The sequence below is a fragment of the Equus asinus genome, chromosome 3, assembly GCF_041296235.1.
Source record: "Equus asinus isolate D_3611 breed Donkey chromosome 3, EquAss-T2T_v2, whole genome shotgun sequence".
In the NCBI taxonomy this organism is placed as follows: Eukaryota; Metazoa; Chordata; class Mammalia; order Perissodactyla; family Equidae; genus Equus; species Equus asinus.
This window is the reverse complement of record NC_091792.1, coordinates 114,376,561-114,397,530: the sequence shown is the minus strand read 5'-3', so window position 1 is coordinate 114,397,530 and position 20,970 is coordinate 114,376,561. Positions and strand designations below refer to the sequence as shown.

Genomic DNA, 20,970 nt, shown 5'->3' with positions numbered 1-20,970 from the left:
TAATTGAGCTCTTTCTTTATGCTGGGCATTGGAGATACAATAAGGAATAAGATCAAAACTTGAATTTGAATTCCAGCTCTACCACTTATTAACCAAAGAGCCATGGGTCTTTGTACCTGTTTCCCCATTTGAAGAGTTAAGATAATGACAATATCTACCTCTTAAGATTGCTGTGAGATGAATAAATTCGAATTGTATGCAAAACTGTAGTGCAACTTGTGGCACATGGTACATGCTTAGTGAATATTAGTTCTTATAACAGACATGGTGCCTGCCCTTGGGGAGATTCCGTTTGCGTTATTTATGTCCTCTAACGTGCACTTCCATGTAGAGGTAGTGACAGAAATGAAATGGAGAGCGGGAACACAACAAACACTGTTTCACTGAGTTTACATGTAGTGAGACCAGTGTTTGATATTAGACAAATGACAGGATTCTGCCACCTGCCAGTGTTAATCTTGGTCAAATCCCTTTACCTTTTGAGTTTCAATTGACTCATCTCTGATATGGGAATAATAAATACCACGTCATAGTGCTGTTTGAAGAATTAAGTGATTCATGCGAAAACATTTTGTTACATTATAAAGTGCTATACAAGTATAAAGTATTATTTTGAACTTTTGATTATCCACTTATAGATGACTTTGTGGATGATGCACCAGCAAATTTGCATCCAAGACTGATTTTTTTCTTATTTGCTTAGTTTGCCTTTCTGCCATCTTCCTTACTGCCCTGCTGGTCTGTGATAAGGGTACCAAAATGTATTTTAGTAGTCTAAGCCAAATGTAACCAAGAAAATAATTGTCTAAAATACTACTATATTTTGATGAACAAATATTTATTTATATATTATTTAATATCTTATAACCATCTTATGTTTCTCATAAATGTCTTTTTATTTATATATTATGGAAATATAGAGGGCTCAGTGTATTATACATTCTACTCATTTAGAACATTTAAATTGTAGATAGAAAATGTGTTGCATGTCTGATAGTTTAAAAGAAAAGAAAATTTAAGCTACATTAAGTACAGTTTCGTAGTTCTTAGTTTGGGCATTAACAATTTTGGGCATGCAACAACTTATTTCTCATTGTAATTTGTATGTCTTCATTGTAATTTGCAATGCAATTTGAAAAAACTTGGCAATGTGTGCATATGCTCTCTCATCCATACCTTTTCTAATTAAAGAATGCAATTCAAAAGTATTGCATATGGTGCAGATATGGATAGAACTAATGACATCTTATTTTTCTAAACAATAGCATGACTATATATTATATCTATTTTATGAACTGTTGGCAAAGGAAAGGAAAATTTACTAGTCTTTTTTTCCTGTTTATTCCTTTTATACAGAATAAAATTACCCTTAGTTTGAATTTGTCATTTACTCTAACCACAGGATATAGCCTATGACATTAAGTTTGACAAAGGACAACAATGAAATCACTTTAAGGAAATATATAAACATATTTACAGAAGCTGAATGGAGAATAAAAATAGTTTGGGGATTAAAAGTGAGGAGAGAAAAGGAGAGAAACTAGTTCCAAAGAGGTTTGGAAATGAACAATGACAGCTCTAATGTCAGAATACAGGATATTGGACCAGACTAAAAGACAGGAGGTCCTGAAGAAGTCTTAGCACAGTTGTCATCGTACAATTCATTTATTTATGATCTCATTACAGAGAGGAGAGAGGGAGTATTTTTGGCCTGTGTTTTTAGATCATCTGAGGCTGTTTTATAGCAACAAATTTTTCTTGCCAATATAACCCTCAAGACTATCCACATACTATTTCTTCTTTTCCTTTTTTCCCTACATTTTTACATTTAATGAGTTGGAGATAGAAATTGCTCATAGATTTAATTTTCCTCTCCATCTATTGAAATATTTAAAGACGTGATGCAGATAATGCATTGCACATATGATTCTATACAGTAAATGCAGATTCTATTTCACCACTTTTTTCTTTTTACTGCATGCTTAAAATTTCAAGAAGCAGAATTAATCACCTTTATTTGGATTATGTATTAATTCAGTAGCAGGTTTACTGAGTAATTATTATGTGCCAGGCACTGTGAGGATGTGAAGGATACAGTAATAAGCATGTTTCTTGTACCTATGCAGTTTGTTTGTTTCAGAGGAGGGAAGCATCTAGAATCAGAATTACATGATGGACAATGACTGGCTAATCCTAAATGTTACTGAGCTTTTCAATGACAAATTACGTTTGCCTTGCCAGTTTTTGTTATGGGAATATGATTTGTGTGTGCTTATTTCAACTTAAATTATGGAATTATTTTATTTCAGTCTTGAAAATAGCAAATAAATGATAAATGAGCTACAGCCAGTCATGACATAGCCAAGACCATAATAATTTTCTCCAAAGTAGAACTGCCTAATAAATCTTAATTTTGAGTAACCAGCAAGTAACGGAGGCAAGCTTTACTTGTGCTACAGCTGAGGCTAATTTCTCTGAAATGAGACCAGGACTAGAGAATTAAAAGCAAAATTTTTACCTAATGACAATTGAGAAAATAGAGGTAAAAGTCCTTTAAAAAATAAAAATGTCCATTAAGGTATAAGACAGTGCTTACAGAATGTAATAAATACCTTATCAATGCTTTTTATCACATATTCCATCTTCCTCATTAAGTATTTTTTAAAGAGAGAAATACAAGTCATCAAGAAGTTAGGTTATTTGCCCATAAGTATGAGACTACCTAGGAGTTTTATGGGAAATAAGACTAAAGTTGTCTGAGTGTACATTTGATGTTGTAAAATATAATACCTCATATATAATTTTCAAAAGGAGATATGGTTAGAGCTATTTCAAGGAATAAAATTAGTTCTAGAAATTTCTTTGTAGGCTAATCATTGAAAAATGTCAACTTTAGTATGACTTCCTACTCTCAACCTCTACCTTCACTGTAATGGGCCTCAAGTCCAAACTTTTGTGACTATTGATTAAATGATTTTTTAAGGTGTTTAGTTAATTGCTTCTTCTAGGTGTCAGTCTGAACAAAGGGTTGTTAGTACTCTAGTCATGGCATGAAGTGCATCTCTTAGGTATAGCTTTTAACTGACCTAGAATGAGGCATACAGTCCAGGGAACTCTGCAGGTACTTGATAAAGATTGAAGATAATGATAAATTAGAACAGTATAATAGTTTTTAAAAGAGCCCTGGAAACAAGTGTTAAAAGTAAGATTTGTAAACTAGTGAGATAAGGAATCTAAAAAAGGTAATCCCATTTGCAGCTTCCTAAGCATAATTTTTGATATATACCAATTTTGTCTTCTAACACATCCTGATATTCAGGTTTCAAAGAATTCAAAGGAGAGAAATGAATATGATTTTGACAGTAATTGAAGACATGAGCTTAGGTCAAAGCCCAGAAATCTCACTGAAATGTAATTACCCAACACAACATTTCCCCCTTGTTTTGAAACTTGCCGAGAGTTTTAAATTTATTTATTGTGCCTAATATGTCAGTTTACCCCTTCCACTGAAATTATCTTACATTTACAGCACTTGCAGGCTGTGTTAAGCTTACGTTATGAACACATTCTTCCCTGACTCTTCCTCTCTCTTTTATTTTTTTGATTGGTGCCTTTTTTTTCTTGTTGTGATCTGGGCAAATTGTCTCTGATGAGACAATTGTTTATAAGATAAAGAAGATGCTGCTTGATGAGTTTTGTGAATATGTTAGAATTTCCCAGAATTTTCCCTGACTTGTATTTATCAGTACCTTAAAAATAATAATGGATTCTAATCTGAGAGATCCATAGCCGTAACATGTTTGAGGATCTCGGTTTATTCTCACAAGAGTATGTTGAAAGACTCAGTTAAGAATTTCAGAAAAGGCCAGAACAGGTGGCTCATTATTTGTATCAGCCTTCTAATACAGATTTTTCTGAAAGTATTTTTCCACAATAATATAAAATATTGATGAGTAGGAGGAAGAGAAGTTTCTTCAATAAGGATTGCAAATCCATTTATTCAGGGAGAGAGCAGTCTCTGTTAATGTGTAGCCTCATGAGGTACATTTCTCATAAGACTGACAAGCTATGGAAAACCTTAGGCCTTGGGAAATGAGTTGCAGAGTAGTTTCTTCTGAAGAGATGAGTTCTTGAGATGGGTAAAAAGCAAGACTATTACATTAAATAGTGGTATAAAGCAGAATACTTTATAAATGAAACTAGCCAAATTATTGGAAAGCTTTCTGATTACCTACCTGCCTTTCAAATGGAAATATTGGTGTTCTTATTATGAATATTGTATTTCCTATGTCTGTAGTTTGGAATGGTATGTTTATTCAATCTTAGCTTGATTAACTTTTGCCTTACTTTTTCCAAGTTTGTACTGTATTTTTAAGCTTATAATATTGCTTTTTAAAAATAATTTTACTGGAAGAATGGGTTTGTAAAAAAACATAATTTTCAATAAAGCAAGTATGAGTGAAATAAATTATTTACTTTCAGTTTGCAAGAGGTGAATAAAAAGTGCTTGGCCAATACCGTACCATTAATCTATTCTCTTTTCTCCTTTCTCTCTTTACTTCTCTCTCTCCAATAGAAGTGGAACAAAAAGGTAATTAAATACCTTTCATAAATTATATACTATTTATAGGCTAAGTTATTTAACAGCTTAACATTTAGTTAAAATAATTTTGTTATTAATTCTTATCTATTTTATGAAAATTTATTTACTACTTCTGCTGCTCAACTTCACCTTAATCTGTTGTACTGACCAGTGCTGGTTTGATCCTTTGGTCCTAAAACAGTTTAATAGTGTAAATTTTCAACCATGTATTTTATTACTCTTTATTTTTAAGTAATCAGGAATCCTGTAGATGGTGATGGAGAGTGATTGCTTTAGATTTTTTATTTCTATACTAGATAATTTTCCATAGCTCTGGTGTGGTTTCCCCTGTTCCTTTAATTTTCAACTAATGGGGGTGAAGGTGGAGATGGTTTTCTGAAATACCTTAAAATAAATTACTTAAGTAACCAAGGGCTGATTATTCACTAACATAAAGTTTATATACAATATTGACAGCAATGCCTACCCATCCTTTATGACTATAGTTATCATATTAGAATCCTGAGAAATTTTCCTTTTTTTGAGGAAGGTTAGCACTGAGCTAACTACTGCCAATCCTCCTCTTTTTGCTGAGGAAGACTGGCCCTGAGCTAACATCCGTGTCCGTCTTCCTCTACTTTATATGTGGGACGCCTACCACAGCATGGCTTTTGCCAAGCGGTGCCATGTCAGCACCCGGGATCCGAACCAACGAACCCTGGGCCGCCGAGAAGCGGAATGTGTGCACTTAACCACTGTGCAACCAGGCCGGCCCCCTGAGAAATTCTTCTAATCATCAATTTTGTTATTGAGTATAAATTGAGGATGGCCCTCTATCCTTGCTATGGAAGATTTTCACAGTCAACTTTCCCCCCAAACTTTTCATTTCTCCAAAAGTAAAACTTTGGGCATTTTAATAATGTACTTTCCTTTTTAATAACCTCTAAATCCTAGCTGAGTTTCATCTTAGATTGTTTTCCATTGGATCTAGGCTTATAGTTGCTGTTAAAGAGCTAATGACTAATATTAAGAGAATACTGTTTTAATCATTAAAATATGGGTCAACATCCAAATTCCTTGTGATTTCCTAATTTCTCCAGTACACTTCTAATCATTTCAAACATAACAGTGGACTGCATGATTATTTTTCAGTATGTTTGCTTTGCAAAAATATTAGAGCAGTGTTTCCCATAGCAGGTTCAGCAGAACACTACACTTGAAAAAGACTCTGTAGAAAGGGTTGCATGATCAAATTAGTTTGTGAAATTTGCTCACCTTCCCACTTCTGACTTGAAGATTCACTAATGTACCTAAGCTATTAGAATCTCTGTCACAATTCTATTAATATGATCTTTCTTAAACACATCTAAGGATCTAAGGATCCTTTTTTCTTTCTGTGTAACACCTCGGTATACCACTTGATTTAGATGCTTCAAGGACCACACTTTGGGAAACATTGCTTTATAGCCCCTTCATTACAAATGAATCAGCCAAGCATCCTTAACCACCACTCACACAACGTGCTACTGAATCATGCTAAAAATCAACTGAATCAGATAATTCCTTCCCATTTCATTCTGAAGTATGAGCAGCAAAATATTATAGCAAGTAATCTTGTTTTTTAATGCTCTTCTCATGTAACAGTAAAAGGTACATGTTTTTAAGTTCCAATACTACTGTATTTAACAGGACATTTTTAACTGATTAAAATCTAGATCTTGGGTTCTTCTCTGGAACCTTTCACCTTTTCTTCTTTCCTTATTCCTTCTTTCCTTTCTTTTTCTTCCTTTCTCTTTTTCCTTCCAGTATCCATCCATCACTCATTTTTAATTGTGTGGGTTGCATGCTCTGTGTGTGCTATAGCAGCTTTAAAGGCTTTTTGGCTAGAAGATTCAATGGCCTGTTTTACAGGGATTTTCTTTTCCTTTATTATTATTTTTTAAGTACTATTGGATTTCCATTTGTTTCTTAATGATAACTATTGAATAGCTAATATCGTAGAGTGAAAGTAATGTTTTTAAAAATTCCTAAATAAGATACGTAAAAACATCGTGTATAAACATTTTTATTTGCTATTATGTCTATCATATACATAGACATATGTCACATCTGTATAGATATATTCAAAAATATTGTCACACATCATTAAAAGGTAAAATCCAAAGGAAAGCACAGCTACTCATAAAAAGGCCAAATTTTTTCAGCAAATGAAATCAAAATGATTTTGAGCCAAAGTCAAAATCAATGTGGAAGACTATACTTTGTGTTCTCAGAAGAATGCAGCAAAATAATTAAGTGGTGGTGGGTATCTCTTGTTAGAGTTGCATTCCATTTGGTGAAAAATAAGAATATATTACAAAATATTAAAATTAATGTATATATATATTATTTTAACTCTTTTTCCCTTCCAACAGTTTTTCTTTGTCCTGGACTACTAAAAGGAGTATACCAGAGTGAACATTTGTTTGAGTCCGACCACCAATCTGGGGCATGGTGCAAAGACCCTCTGCAGGCTTCTGACAAGATTTATTATATGCCCTGGACCCCCTACAGAACTGATACCCTGACCGAATACTCATCCAAGGATGACTTCATTGCTGGAAGGCCAACTACAACCTACAAGCTCCCTCACAGGGTGGATGGCACAGGATTTGTAGTGTATGATGGAGCTTTGTTCTTCAACAAAGAGCGCACCAGGAACATAGTAAAGTTTGATTTGCGGACTAGGATAAAGAGTGGAGAGGCTATCATAGCAAATGCCAATTACCATGATACCTCCCCTTACCGATGGGGAGGCAAATCTGACATAGACCTGGCAGTGGATGAGAATGGGCTATGGGTAATCTATGCAACAGAACAAAACAATGGTAAAATTGTCATTAGTCAATTGAACCCTTACACCCTACGGATTGAAGGGACTTGGGATACTGCATATGATAAAAGGTCAGCTTCCAACGCATTTATGATTTGTGGGATTCTGTATGTGGTCAAGTCTGTATATGAGGATGATGACAATGAGGCCACAGGGAATAAGATTGACTACATTTACAACACTGACCAAAGTAAGGATAGTTTGGTGGATGTACCCTTCCCCAATTCATACCAGTACATAGCAGCTGTGGATTACAACCCCAGGGACAACCTTCTTTACGTGTGGAATAACTATCACGTCGTGAAATATTCTTTGGATTTTGGACCTCTGGATAGTAGATCAGGTAAGTTTGACTTTTAAGGGTACTCCAGGGGGAAATATTTGCAGTTTGTTCTCAATAAGTTTATTGTATGTTTTGATTAGACTTTCTTTGTGGCCTTCCTACTGGCCTGTGTACCTGAAAATTGTTCATTGTCTTTTCATCTAAAAAAATGTTGCTCGTAATACTTTCAGTTGTTAAAAAGTAGAAGAAACTGACTCTCCTTTGGGCAGCTAGTTTCCAATCTTTATCTCTTCTTTGAATGGCATATTTATTATCAGCTGGCCCATTCTTTGTGAAGTATACAAAGCCTTTGCTAAAATAGTCCGCCATCCTGTCTAATTAATTGTGACATGCCCTCTGAAGTCAAAGGGTTGGAAAACGTCAGACAGTTGGCGTGATATAATACTTCGAGAGCCCTACACCAGTATATTCACCTAGCAGAGAGCATCATTTGTGACCAACCCTATTGAGAATATTGTTAGTTTGAGTGTGAGTTATATTTCTGAGTGTACCTCATTGATATATACAGATAAATGTTGATAACATAAAGAAAAAATAGATCTCAATTTTATAAAAAAAAACTATACAAAACACAGCTTTGAGTAAAGTTGAGATGATCTTTAATTCCCATTCTTTAAAAGGGACTTTTTCCCCTCTAGGACATACTGTTTCCTTTTAATGTTGTTTAAAGACAATCATAAATTGCCTTATTTTAAAAAATTTTTATTTGTACAACTGAGCAGAATTATCTTAGTTAAAAGTTAAATTATTTTAACAAGCAATAATACTGTTCTCCGTGATAAAGTATAAGGGAAAACTAAGACAAAGGTGTCTGAATTTTGATAGTGATATAGGAATTCAAAGATTAAGTTATTTTTTCATTCAGTGTTTACATGTTAATATTTCTTATTTTCTGCATTATTTTTACCATGCTTTTACTAGCATGCCATTCTACTTCCTAACTTAGTTCATTATATACATGTCTTCTATACAACTAGATTCTAAGTTCCATATGGCCAATGACCTTGCCATACCCACTCTCTTATTATATATATATATTTTTCATTATATTTTTATCTGACCATTATTTCTGCCTTCTCAGACGTAAGTGTAATATATGGCATATATAAAATAAAGTCTCGACAACTCATTGTTGATTGAAGAATGAATGACTTTCCACTTCCTATACTGATAGAATGTCAAATGAGGTGACATTTTCTCTCATCTCTGAGAGGTCTCGGTCAGAGTGACAGCAATTCTTTCCATGGCCAGCAATGCTGATATTATGTTGAATTGCCTCTCATGGAAGGAGAAGCCTAAATATGCAGCAGCAACAAAAGCCACTTCTCCTTATTCAGTCCTCAAAAAATCCCCCAGGTCAAGTGCAATCTCTGGCTCGCCTCTCTACAGGTAAGGTGTTCCAATCCAATATACCCTTCAGTTGAGAACCTAAGCAAGAATCAATTATCTGGAGTATTCTGGGAAGACAATTCTTTCATAGCTGTGATGTTCCTTAACCAAAATTTATATGTCACTGAAAACTCTGTTGAATGGTGGTTCTTAGCCTTTTTTGACTGTTAATTGGAACAGGAAGTAATTTCTAATTGCCTGCAAAGAAATAGTAAATAATGGCTCATCATCATCTTTTGGGATTAAACAGTGCATAATGGGCAATAATGTATTTCAAATTTTATTTATTGGAAATATCATGCATTATTTTTATTTAGAATAATAGGTTAAAATTAATTAGAATTCTAGGTTTTGATTTGATAGACTAAAGCAAATTATTAGCTTAACTATTATAAATTATCCTTAAAGAGTAAGATGATACCATAGTCCCATGTATTTAGAGACTTGCCAAAAAAATATTTCTAACATACATTAATAAACTTATATGTGTGTGTAACCTTATGTATGATAAATCATTGTAATTGTGGACAAAAGGAAAATTATACTACTCATTTAATTTTGTTTATTTATGAGAGTTAAAATATGGGCCATCTTGCCCACATGTACTAGTGTTCATATTTCTTAAAAGTGGCAAACACTGATAACTGATAAAGTTCAGATTCTGAAAACAAATTCCTAAGCCAGGAGATTTGGTTTTCACTCTTTTTAAATGACAGGGCAGACCTTCTCTGCTTGGCAAAGAGTGAGATTTCACCTGTATTAAATTTGTAAGTAGCATCACAAGAAAAAGTATCAATTTTCATGCATGAACACGCAAATTAAAAAGTTCGTACTTTGGCATGGACTTACTGCAGTTTAGAGGTGGAAAGAATAAGTGTAGAAGTAAATTTTATGCATGATATGTGTGGATGTGAGGATTTCAATTAGCATTAATAGAGGCTGTTCATCTCATTCCACACATTTTCAGCTGGGTGTTTTTCTTTAGTAAATTATGTTGACATTTTTCAAAGAAATTGCCTCTAGTGAATTCCTATTATGCATCTTCTTATGTGTCTATGTACGGAAAGTAACTTATTGTAAATATGTTGGGGTCAAAAGACTAATTTTGAGTGTAGAGCTAAAGTATATTTGCTGTTGCTATCAGTTCGAAGCAGGCTGAGTATTTTTTTGCTCTGATTTTAACTGAGTTCTACTCAATGAAATTTCACTCTTTTGAAGTTTATATGTAAAGGAGTAGTATATTTTACTTCTACTGAATTTTATACCATTCTGTACGATAAAGGATCTGGGTGCTGGAAGTTGAGGCACATATGTTTCTCTTTGGTATATAAAAATCCTCTGGTGAAGCGTACATGTAAGTGGCGTGGGGCTCCTGAACATGGGCTTGGGAGGCTGAAGTGCTGGGTTTGAATTCTGCCTCCAGTGCCTGTTTGACTGTGGGCAGGTTGCTCAGTCTCTTGGTCTTCATTTCCTCAGCTGTAAAATGGAAAAAACAATACCTACCTCAGAAGATTATTGTTAGATTTTAATGAGATGATATATGTAATAGACATAGCAAGCTTAACCTAATAGCCACTCACTGACCCTATTAGGACCATAATGTCCACATATTCTAAATGAGAGACCTAAGGCACTAGAGCTCCTATAACTTATTCAAAAATCGCACAGCTATTCAACAGCAGCCTGACTTCAGATTCACCCTCCCCTGGGTGACACAAGTAGTGGAAAGTATGCTTACTGAGGCTGCGTGTCTAGATTCATTCATTTGATGGAAGTGATCTCAGTATCTCCATGTGCCAGGCTCTCTAGATGCAAATCTAATTTGTAGTTCTCACAATTGCATAATTACTGTAGATTTGTGCTCTGAAAAATTGTATCTATTCTTGAACCATAAAATCAGATGTATTTTTTTTAATAAGAATCGATTTTAAATTCTGAAATCGTAAACTTTAAGGAAGAATATGAAGAAAAACTTTGCTTCTCAGATATATCCTAAAAAGTAGTTTCAAAAGTCATTTCATTCCACTTCCTGACTTTTCCCAACACCTGGTCTCAAACTGCTAGTTATCCTGTATTTTTTCAGGTTGGCTCAGTTACATGGCATTATGTTTGGAAAAGAAGGACAATGTCCTGGGCAATGGTACAATTTGTTAAGTGTGTTGTTTTCAACAATATCTGTATAAAGAAATTAATTTGATTTTGATTTTTTTAAAACTTATTTCAAATATTCATCGTTGACTATAAGTCAGGTTTCTCCTTTAAAAGTTCTTTAATGGGCCTATTCTTCAGGGAAAAGTTTAAAACTTGTTCTCGTTTTTCTCTAAAAACATTTTCAGAACATTAGACTGTCATCACTTACTCTGCATTACATTAAATGCAAGTTTGCCGGCATCTTTTGTAGTTTTCCAGCAAAAAGTTAGTGGGAAATTGAATCAGAGCTTATTTGATATTGCTATTCATATAACAATTTATATTTGTAAATTTTGTAGAAACAACTTTTTAATAATATAGTTATATTTTGCAGGTTAAAGAACATACAAACACAAGAAAACTTCCAATTTATAAAACGCTTTTGTTCAGTAACTCTTGAGACTGATTCACATTGAAATAATCTTGTCGATATTGTTTTAGCCATTTTTGTTTCTAAATCCTTATGACGTGCCTGATGAATAGTAGGTCCTCTGTTAAGACTTGCTGAATGATTTAAGAAAACATAATATATATTTTTAAGAAATATATATATATATGTTTAAGAAACTTCTTATTCAGAATATTATGGGAATGGGAGTATTACTCCTAAAATTTGTTTTATTAAGATTACATGTATGCTTCTCAGGTAGTTATCTTCACTGTTGGCCACACACTTCCATAATCTAGAAGTTTTATAAATCACCCCAGTCATTCCCCACCCACTCTTAGCCTCTTCCCTTCTTCACTCAAATCGAGGTCAGCTTTGATAAAGGAAGTTTAGCAGGTGTTAAGGAGACGTGCCAAAGCACGTTAACACCTAATGTGCTTTCTTCTAGAAGTAATTAGAAGAAATTAAAGTCAGTAGTCTTACAATAGGGAAGTAAGTGAGCAACTGTTGAATGACTTTTATATTCAGAACATATTTTCAAATTTTTCGGTTGGCAAATTGCAGGAATTTCTTCAACTTAGAGAAAATGGAAAGTGTAGTATATTCAGAAATGAATAATAATTGTGTTCTATTGAAAATACATTTTCTCTGTAAAATGAGTGATTCAGTTTTGGACACCTGTATCAAAAATGCTTGTAAGCATTAGTACCTGAGTATAAATCTGAAAATGCTTTCTCTATTTATTCGGAGCAGAGCACCAAATCTAGAACTATCAGATCTTTTCTTGAAATGTACTTTTAACTGAGCCTTTTTCCTATTTTATAAAATATGATATGAACTATACATTCATCACTTGCCTCCAATTGGCTATCTTTTGTAAGCTATACATTAAAAACCTCCAAATAATACTTAGCTATTTCACGGGTTATTTGAGTGATTCTCAGGGTGGCATCATAATTCTATATCCAGTGTGAGGGAACCAAACAGTTGTATCACTTGCCTTTAGCTACTATTAGTGACTGGTGTTGCCTGATTTTCACTCATTAGTTCTTTCTTTCAAACTACCTGTGCTGAGTTTATCATCCATTAATAAACTGGTGTGAGAGCCAGTCCTGATGGTCTAGTGGTTAATGTTTGGCGTTCTCACCGCTTTGGCGGCCCAGGTTTGTTTCCTGGTTGTGGAACCACACTACCCATCTGTCAGTTGCCATGCTGTGGCAGTGGCTCACGTAGAAGAACTAGAAGGGGACACAACTAGGATATACAATCATGCACCAGGGCTTTGGAGATAAAAAAACAAAAAGAGGAAGATTGGCAACGGATGTTAACTCAGGGTGAATTCTTCCCTAAAAAAATAAATATGTGTGAGACATGAGGTATTTTCTTTGACTCTTCTAGTTTGTTTCTAAACTGACCATAGAACAATTTAAACCTTGCTTCTCAAATATACAAATGTTTTCCAGTATTTCCTACTGAAGGAGGAGGAAGTAGGCTCAGGTTGAATAAGAACAGGCAGAGAAGCCCAGCTGCAAACATTTTCTAAAATTAGTATGTCTAACAGATTGAAAAATCTATCGGTTGAGATTTAGTGAAAGACGTCATGCCATCAGTAGGAACAATAGAATGGTAAAGACACGTAGCTACTGTCTTGTGCCGGCTCTTCTACTTCCCAAACAGAATTCACGTTTTCTTGGAAGCTGTTGGAAAATATGTAAATGTAACCCTTCTTATGCATGCTGAAGATAGTAGAATCTAAAACAACAAAAAAACCTACACACAACAGTTTAACAATGCAGATAAGGTGAACCTGCTGTCCTCATAATATGCTAATTAACTGCATTTGTGTCTCCGGTAAAAGCTGAGGCTATATAGTGATGAATAAGAACTTTAAACACACATGACACCTCGTTAAAATGTAATTTTCACATCATATATCTGAGCCCTTTACTTTGACAGCTGAGTAATGTGAGTGCTGGGCAGAGAATCTTGAACATTTTGAAACTGTCACGTGTTTAATAGGTAGCTGAATCTGCTTCCTGAACGGTTTCGTTATATATGGTGCACCTTAGTCACAAAATAGAGCCTGAAAGCAATGGGATCTTAAATCAAACTTGTCCTCAGCCTATGGGTTCTGGTTGCTTCACAGTTCCACTTGAGGTGCCACATTGTCTCTAAAGTTTAATTTACATCAATCTTAGCAGCTGAGTGAACTTTACAAAAAGAAAAAACAGTCAGCTACTTGTTGCTAATTTTATCCTGGTCTGAATGTTTATGCATCAGCTGTTTCTCTGTCCGCGGAGGAGCCCCCTCCTTCTCTTTCCAGTGCTTCTTCGTTGCTGGTGGTGACAGCTGCTGCCTGAAGGGCGTCGCTGTTGGTAATTTTTCAGGGAGCACGGCCAAAATATGCAAAATTTGCCATGGCTATTACATTGCTACTTAACATCAGCTGAATTCTCTTATATTTGTTTTTACCTTTCTTGTAGTTTTCTTTTTTCATAATTGAAGGTTAAACCTTCCCAGAATGACATCTTCTGCTTTTCAGGCTCTGAATATCAATATCACAGTCTGTACCATGCAAAGCTGGACCTGGCTTTTTACAGCTGAACTCAGTGTTAGCTATTCATCTAACATCTAGGTGACCTTCCTAATAAATGAGACAAGATGCAAGGATAAAAAGGTTCACAAATGTTACTAACTTATTAATTTTTTTTCTACAGAATGATGTCCTTGGTAAATGTATATTTATTAGAAAAGCAATCAAAATCATTTCTACATGCAACTCGCAGTCATAAAAAGATGACTGACTTGTGAATAAGCTTCCCACTCACACCAGCTGTCCTTTCTGCAGCCGTTTCACTGCTCATTAGCACATCCACCAGAGGGCAGGCAGGTGGAACTGAAATAGCTTTGCTGCTCATTATTAGCATATCTTGTAAGCCTTGGCGCTAGTGGCTAAAATGAGAATTCTGATTATCTAGGGCTTCCCCTTTCGAATACTCTACTTCTACCCACATTAGCACAGATAAGTGAGAACTGACTTTATTATATATAGCTGTCTGACATTTGCTTTATTCCTCTGTTTTTTTTAAATTTTAGAAAATCTTCAAGCACCTTAGAATAAGATTGACAAGCAAAAGCATGAATTTAAGCACAAAAGTTTTTTTTCCCCCATTAATAACTGCTTTTCCACCAGAAAGCTAAATTCTCAGATAATAATGATTCATGACCAAATAATTTAAGATACACAAATGACAGGTAAAATCTACCATGCTGTATAATTTTATGGGACGAGACATGTTGTTAAATTTCCCTGAAAACAAATGGAGAATATCTTTTTTTTATTTGCTTAATAAGAATTCTGCCTGTTTCTCTTCATGTCTTTCAATAGTAAAAATTTATGGTCAAGGTCTTTGCATCCACTCACCCCAATGAAGATACAAATTCAAATTATCTAGTGCTTTCTCTCTGAAGCGTCTAGCAACTGAAATGTTTTAACCTTAAAACTTGGAATTTTTTTTTTTTCTTGGTGAGGAAGATTGGCCCTGAGCTAACATCTGTTGCCAGTCTTCCTCTATTTTGTATGTGGGATACCGCCACAGCATGGCCTATTGAGGAGTGTATAGTTTCACACTCTGGATCTGAACCTGTGAACCCTGGGCCACTGAAGCGGAGTGCACGAACTTAACCACTACACCACTGAGCCAGCCCCAAAATTTGGATTTTTTAAGATGATGTTAGAAAAAACAATTCTACCAAAAATACACAAAGGCAAGTGAAGTGTTAGGTATTTGTTGATTTGATGACTTAGAATTATCTCTTAAGCTATTTTTTTTAATGAGAAATGTTTGAGGAAAACTTTGCCTTTCAGAAACAAGAAAATAACACTTTATTTAGGAACACACTATTCATTAAAAATATAAAACAAGCAACAAATGGGACTTCATCAGACTAAAGAGCTTCTTCAAGGCAAGGGAAAACGGGATTGAAACAAAAAAACAGCCCACTAATTGGGAAAAAATATTTACAAGTTATTTGTCTGACAAAGGGTTAATCTCCATTATATATAAAGAACTCACACAGCTCAACAACAAAAAGTCAAACAACCCAATCACAAAATGGGCAAGGGACATGAACAGACATTTCTCCAAAGAAGATATATGGATGGCCAATAGACACATGAAAAGATGCTCATCATCACTAATCATCAGGGAAATGCAAATCAAAACTACACTAAGATATCACCTTACACCTGTTAGAATGGCAAAAATATCCAAAACCAAGAGTGACAAATGTTGGAGAGGCTGTGGAGAAAAAGGAACCCTCATATACTGTTGGTGGGAATGCAAACTGGTGCAGCCACTATGGAAAACAGTATGGAGATTTCTCAAAAAGTTAAAAATAGAAATACCTTATGACCCAGCCATCCCACTACTGGGTATCTATCCTAAGAACCTGAAATCAGCAATTCCAAAAGTCCCATGCACTCCTGTGTTCATCGCAGCATTATTCACAATAGCCAAGTCATGGAACCAACCTAAGTGCCCATCAAGTGATGACTGGATAAAGAAGATATGGTATATATATACAATGGAATACTACTCAGCCATTAAAAAGGACAAAGTCGTCCCATTCATAACAACATGGATAGACGTTGAGGGTATTATGTTGAGTGAAATAAGCCAGACAGAGAAGACGAATTCTGTATGACTCCACTCATAGGTGGTAGTTAACATATGGACAAAGAGAACTGATCGGTGGTTACCAGGGGAAAGGGGAGGTGGGGGAAGGGCACTAGGGGTGAAGTGGTGTACCTACAACATGACTAATAATGATGTACAACTGTAATTTCACAAGGTTGTTAACTATCATAATCTTAATTAAAAAATATATATAAAATAAGCGGTGATTTTTAAGACAGTAAAGTTTTCAAAATCTAGGATAATGTTGCTATGTAGCATACATATTTACACATTAAACAAAAAATTTAGACTTTTATATTTTATAGAGAAACCCACTGAGAGACACAAATCGTAATGGTTTGTGGAGATGAAGCTTGAAAGTGGAACTGGAAATATTAAGAAAAAGCCAAAGAAGATAGTGAATTCAGGCACAAAATCAGACCTGCTATAGGAAGCAGAAACAGGAAATAAAAATTGAGCTTAAGTCAGAAACCTGATGATTGATTGATTGATTCTTTGTTTCCTTCCTTTCCTCCTCCCTCACTCCTTCCCTCCCTCCCTCAGGACACCTGTCTTTAAGTATAGCTGAAGCCAGGCACTGTGCTATGCTCTGTGGTTACAATTGTGAACAAGCAGGCTTTGACCCTGCCCCCATGGAGCTTACAGAATAGTGAAAACGGGAAACACAAAGGTAGTTGTCAAAAAACGTTGGTACTACCCACTGTTTATTGAGTGTTTTCCTTTCCAGCATTTACATAGATTATCAAATTTAATCCTAACAAAATTCATGCTAAGAAAGCATCATTTCCAGATGAAGAAATTGAGGATCAGAGAAGGTATATAACTGAAATATCACATACATAGTCCAGAGCTGCAGTTAGAATCGTAGTCTGTCTTTCTGCTGTGTCATGTTGCCTCCATCAGTGACTACAAAGAATACAGATGCCACAGCAAAGGAAGAAGGGGAAAAGCAGGAGGACAATGCACATGGACTAGAATGTAGGTAAGGCAGGTAACCTGAAGGAGCAAATGCAAGGCAGCAAGGATACATCAACCTTAAGTAAGGTGGGAACAAGCAAACAATAACTGGTTTTGTGGCGCACCCACCGTCCCCTCCAGATTGTGCTAGGTTTCCCACACATACCTTAACCCTTAAAAATACACTCTATGAGGTACAGATGAGGAAATTAAGACTCAGAAATGTAGTCACCTGCCCAGAGAAACCCAGTTTGTAAATGTAGATGTGGACTTCAAAGACACCCAGGTTTATTTGACCCTGAATCACTTGAAGCTGAAACACTATATATTTACAATGAAAAAAATTTTAATGCACACAAGCATACAACAGAATGTGAGATAACGGTGCGTGGATTTGGTGTGATGGGGTGTGTGTGTCTACATGCATGTGCATGTGTGTGTGTGTTCTTGGAAATGCTTGAAGAAATAGGTTTAATTATTAGAGGATTTTATCAATGTTGGCTAATTAGTTGTGACCAATGTATCAGACTAATATAAGATCTTAACAGGTCAAAACAGGCAGAACGTATGGAGAGCTCTCTATACTTTCTCTATAACTTTTCTGTAAACCTAAAACTTGTAAAATAAAAAGTATATTAAAAAATTCTTAGAGGATTGGAAGGCTGAGAAACTTTTTCAGAAATTCTGAGCTATTTGAAAGACTTTAGAGATTTGGGTACTCGCTTTTTATTAGATCTAATTCTATTTAACATGTATTATTCCCATTGTCTTAATTCAGATATATTGCTAGAAATACTCTGATGGTTACTATCTATGAGCAAGATTGGGAAAATGGTGAAAAACTAAAATGAAGAAAGAAAAGAGTTATACAAAATAGATATAAAAGGGAAATAAATATATTTTCCCCTAAAAATAGATGGACAAGAAATGAATGAATTCCCTTTCTTCCAAGGGAAGGTGATGAAAGAGCATGCTTTTAAAAATGTTAAAAAGTTATTTCCCAAGGTTGATTTAACTACCTCAAGTGGTTAAAGATGAAATTAAGGGCAAAGTGTGGAATGCTTATATATTGCTGGTTGGAGTATAAATTGTTATAACTACTTTGGAGAGCAACTTGGCAATACTAGTAAAACCCATGTCTAGAGGCTAGGCTTACTTTATATAGTAGCAAAACCACTTCTTGTTTTCCTCCCTAGAGAAACTTTCGTACCTGTGTGCAGAAAGATTTATACGAGAGTGTTTGTTACAGCAATGTTTCAAATAACGTAAAAGTGCAGAATGTGAAGTGCCCCTCAGTGGCTGAAAGGTTACAGGATGGGGTAGGGAAGAGGGAAAGAGCACAGTTTGTGTGCAGTTGCCCCTGTGAATTATAAGCAGCTGAAAGAGAAGATTGGAATGTAAAAACTATCTGCACTGGCACCAGACATTTTGAAAGCCCTAGTCAGTATGCAGGGTAGAGGGAAACACTATGTGATCACTTAGCCCTTAGAAAGAAATATACTAAGTCAAATATTGGTACCTGTGAAATGATAAATAAGACAAGACCTTATGCTGGATTTTCCTCTTTCTAGTAATATAGTCCCATTTGGCCACAAACTGACTTTAATAAGTCAAAGAGACCGGAATTACAACTTCCCAAAGCACTAACAACCTTTAACTCCTCTACTCTTTCTACTAAATCATTACACTGTTAGTGAAGGCAACCCTTTCTTCTCAGAAAAGGCACATTTTATTTGGTAATTTTAATTGAGTGTGGCCTGTAATAGTAACTATTGTGTTTCAGGTACTGTGCATATTAAGCAATTCTTAAGAATTTAACTGCTTGAAAATTATTCTTTATGTCACCTTCACTGAATTTTCCCTGAATATGAGTATGAATATATTGACTTGCCGTATATCCCAGATTCCTATGACAGCTTTTCCTATGACAGCTTTTAGTATCGCTATAATTTTTAAGCTTTCAGGAATATGGCAAAGTACTTAGTGGAGAAATGGGACTATTGACGTGGTTGATCATGCTCCAGAGTTAAGAATTTGAAAGGCCATGAGACAAGTTCAAGTGCCCAGATTTGCAAGCATGGAAAAGCTAAAATATTCCAAACCTAACAGTGAACAAGAAGACTTATATATGAATGAATGTGGGGATTTTGGTTTTCTGACTTACAACTGGAAACAAGAAGCCAATCAGAAGAGATATGTGCCATCAAAGTATTGAATTTCAAGACATAATTCACATCAGGAATATCAAAAATAATCATCTAGTGGAGTTGAATTGTATTATTGGGGTTAGAGTCTGAAGTCATCTATTAAAGAAAATATTAAATAGAATTAAAATTATTTTTGAAATCCTTTTAATAGTTTATAACATATAGTGAGTTTTAAAAATATATCCTTATAGAATACAGAGGTAGTATTATATATGTATCATTGTGCAATGTATATTGTACATAATAAAAAAGTACCTTTGCAAGGTATAATTTTGCAGTATTTTAATTACATAACAGAACGACTTGAATTCGTGTAAATTAAATGTATTTATGATGCAAATCCTCTGTATTAACAAAGAGTTCTGTAGTTACTTCTGTGTAGATAAATCTTTTCTGTGAGAACTTTTTTCCCCAAATAATGTGTATATTCTTCTTGAATATATTGATTTGTACTTTCCCATTAAAACTTGTATACAATTATTAGATCACTTATTAAATGTCTCAACACTGCAACTAAAAAAGTTAAGTGGTATAAGAGTATGTAATGATATGGGAAATGTTCATTATGTAATGCTACATTTTTTTAAATAGCAGATTTAAATAATTTGGAATTTAGAGGATTATAAATTTTCTCTCCTTTTGTTTGTGTTTACAATTTTTTATAAACAGCTTTTTAAAAATGATTTATGTAGGATAGGCCTGTTTTTATTACACGTAGCACATATTTTAACAAGTATATAATCCAAAGTTTTAATGGAAGTTAATTTCTGAATGGTTCAAATTTGAGCTACTCTGGTTTTTGTCAAATTTCTTTAGTGAATACGTTCAGTCTTTGAAATAGTGAAATCGATTTCTGAAAATTAAGTTAATATTCTGCGTGAATAGAATACCAATAATCTGTTGAGAATTCTGTGATGGAATATAAAAAAGGCCTAATTGTATTGAGGACGGTTATCCAGCTAACTAATTAGCACCTTCATGTGACTAGGACACACACCTAAGAAAGTGCCAAAGCCTTACTGAGAGAATGACACTGTAAAAGTGGAACCTTACTCTATTTCTAGTTTTTTCATTCGTTTGCTAGGGAAGATAAATTTGTAGTTCTTAAAAGTATTGAGTATTCCTAGAGACTTTTCTACTCCTTGATTACAGAGCCCTACAAAAGTGTGTAACAGATTGAATCTACTCTCATATGGAAGCATGGAATAACAGAGTAGGGTAATCTGTTACTGCAGAACCTTAAGAAATCATTCTAATGTTCCATTACATTATTTGATTTAGTGGTACTCTCTATCAATTATGACTTTTAAACAGTTCAAACCATCAGTTTTCGCCAGGTGTT

General features: G+C 34.6%; 1 protein-coding gene across 32 annotated transcripts in view; it reads left to right on the top strand.

Annotated features, from left to right (window-relative positions):
• The window catches only part of ADGRL3 (adhesion G protein-coupled receptor L3), a 798,980-nt gene that overhangs the window by 488,299 nt on the left and 289,711 nt on the right, over positions 1 to 20,970 (top strand). For all 32 annotated transcript variants that reach the window (XM_070505775.1, XM_070505772.1, XM_070505777.1 and 29 more), the window contains one exon: positions 6,997 to 7,797. In XM_070505775.1, coding sequence (XP_070361876.1) covers positions 6,997 to 7,797 — 801 coding nt within the window. The remainder of the gene's footprint in view (positions 1 to 6,996; positions 7,798 to 20,970) is intronic.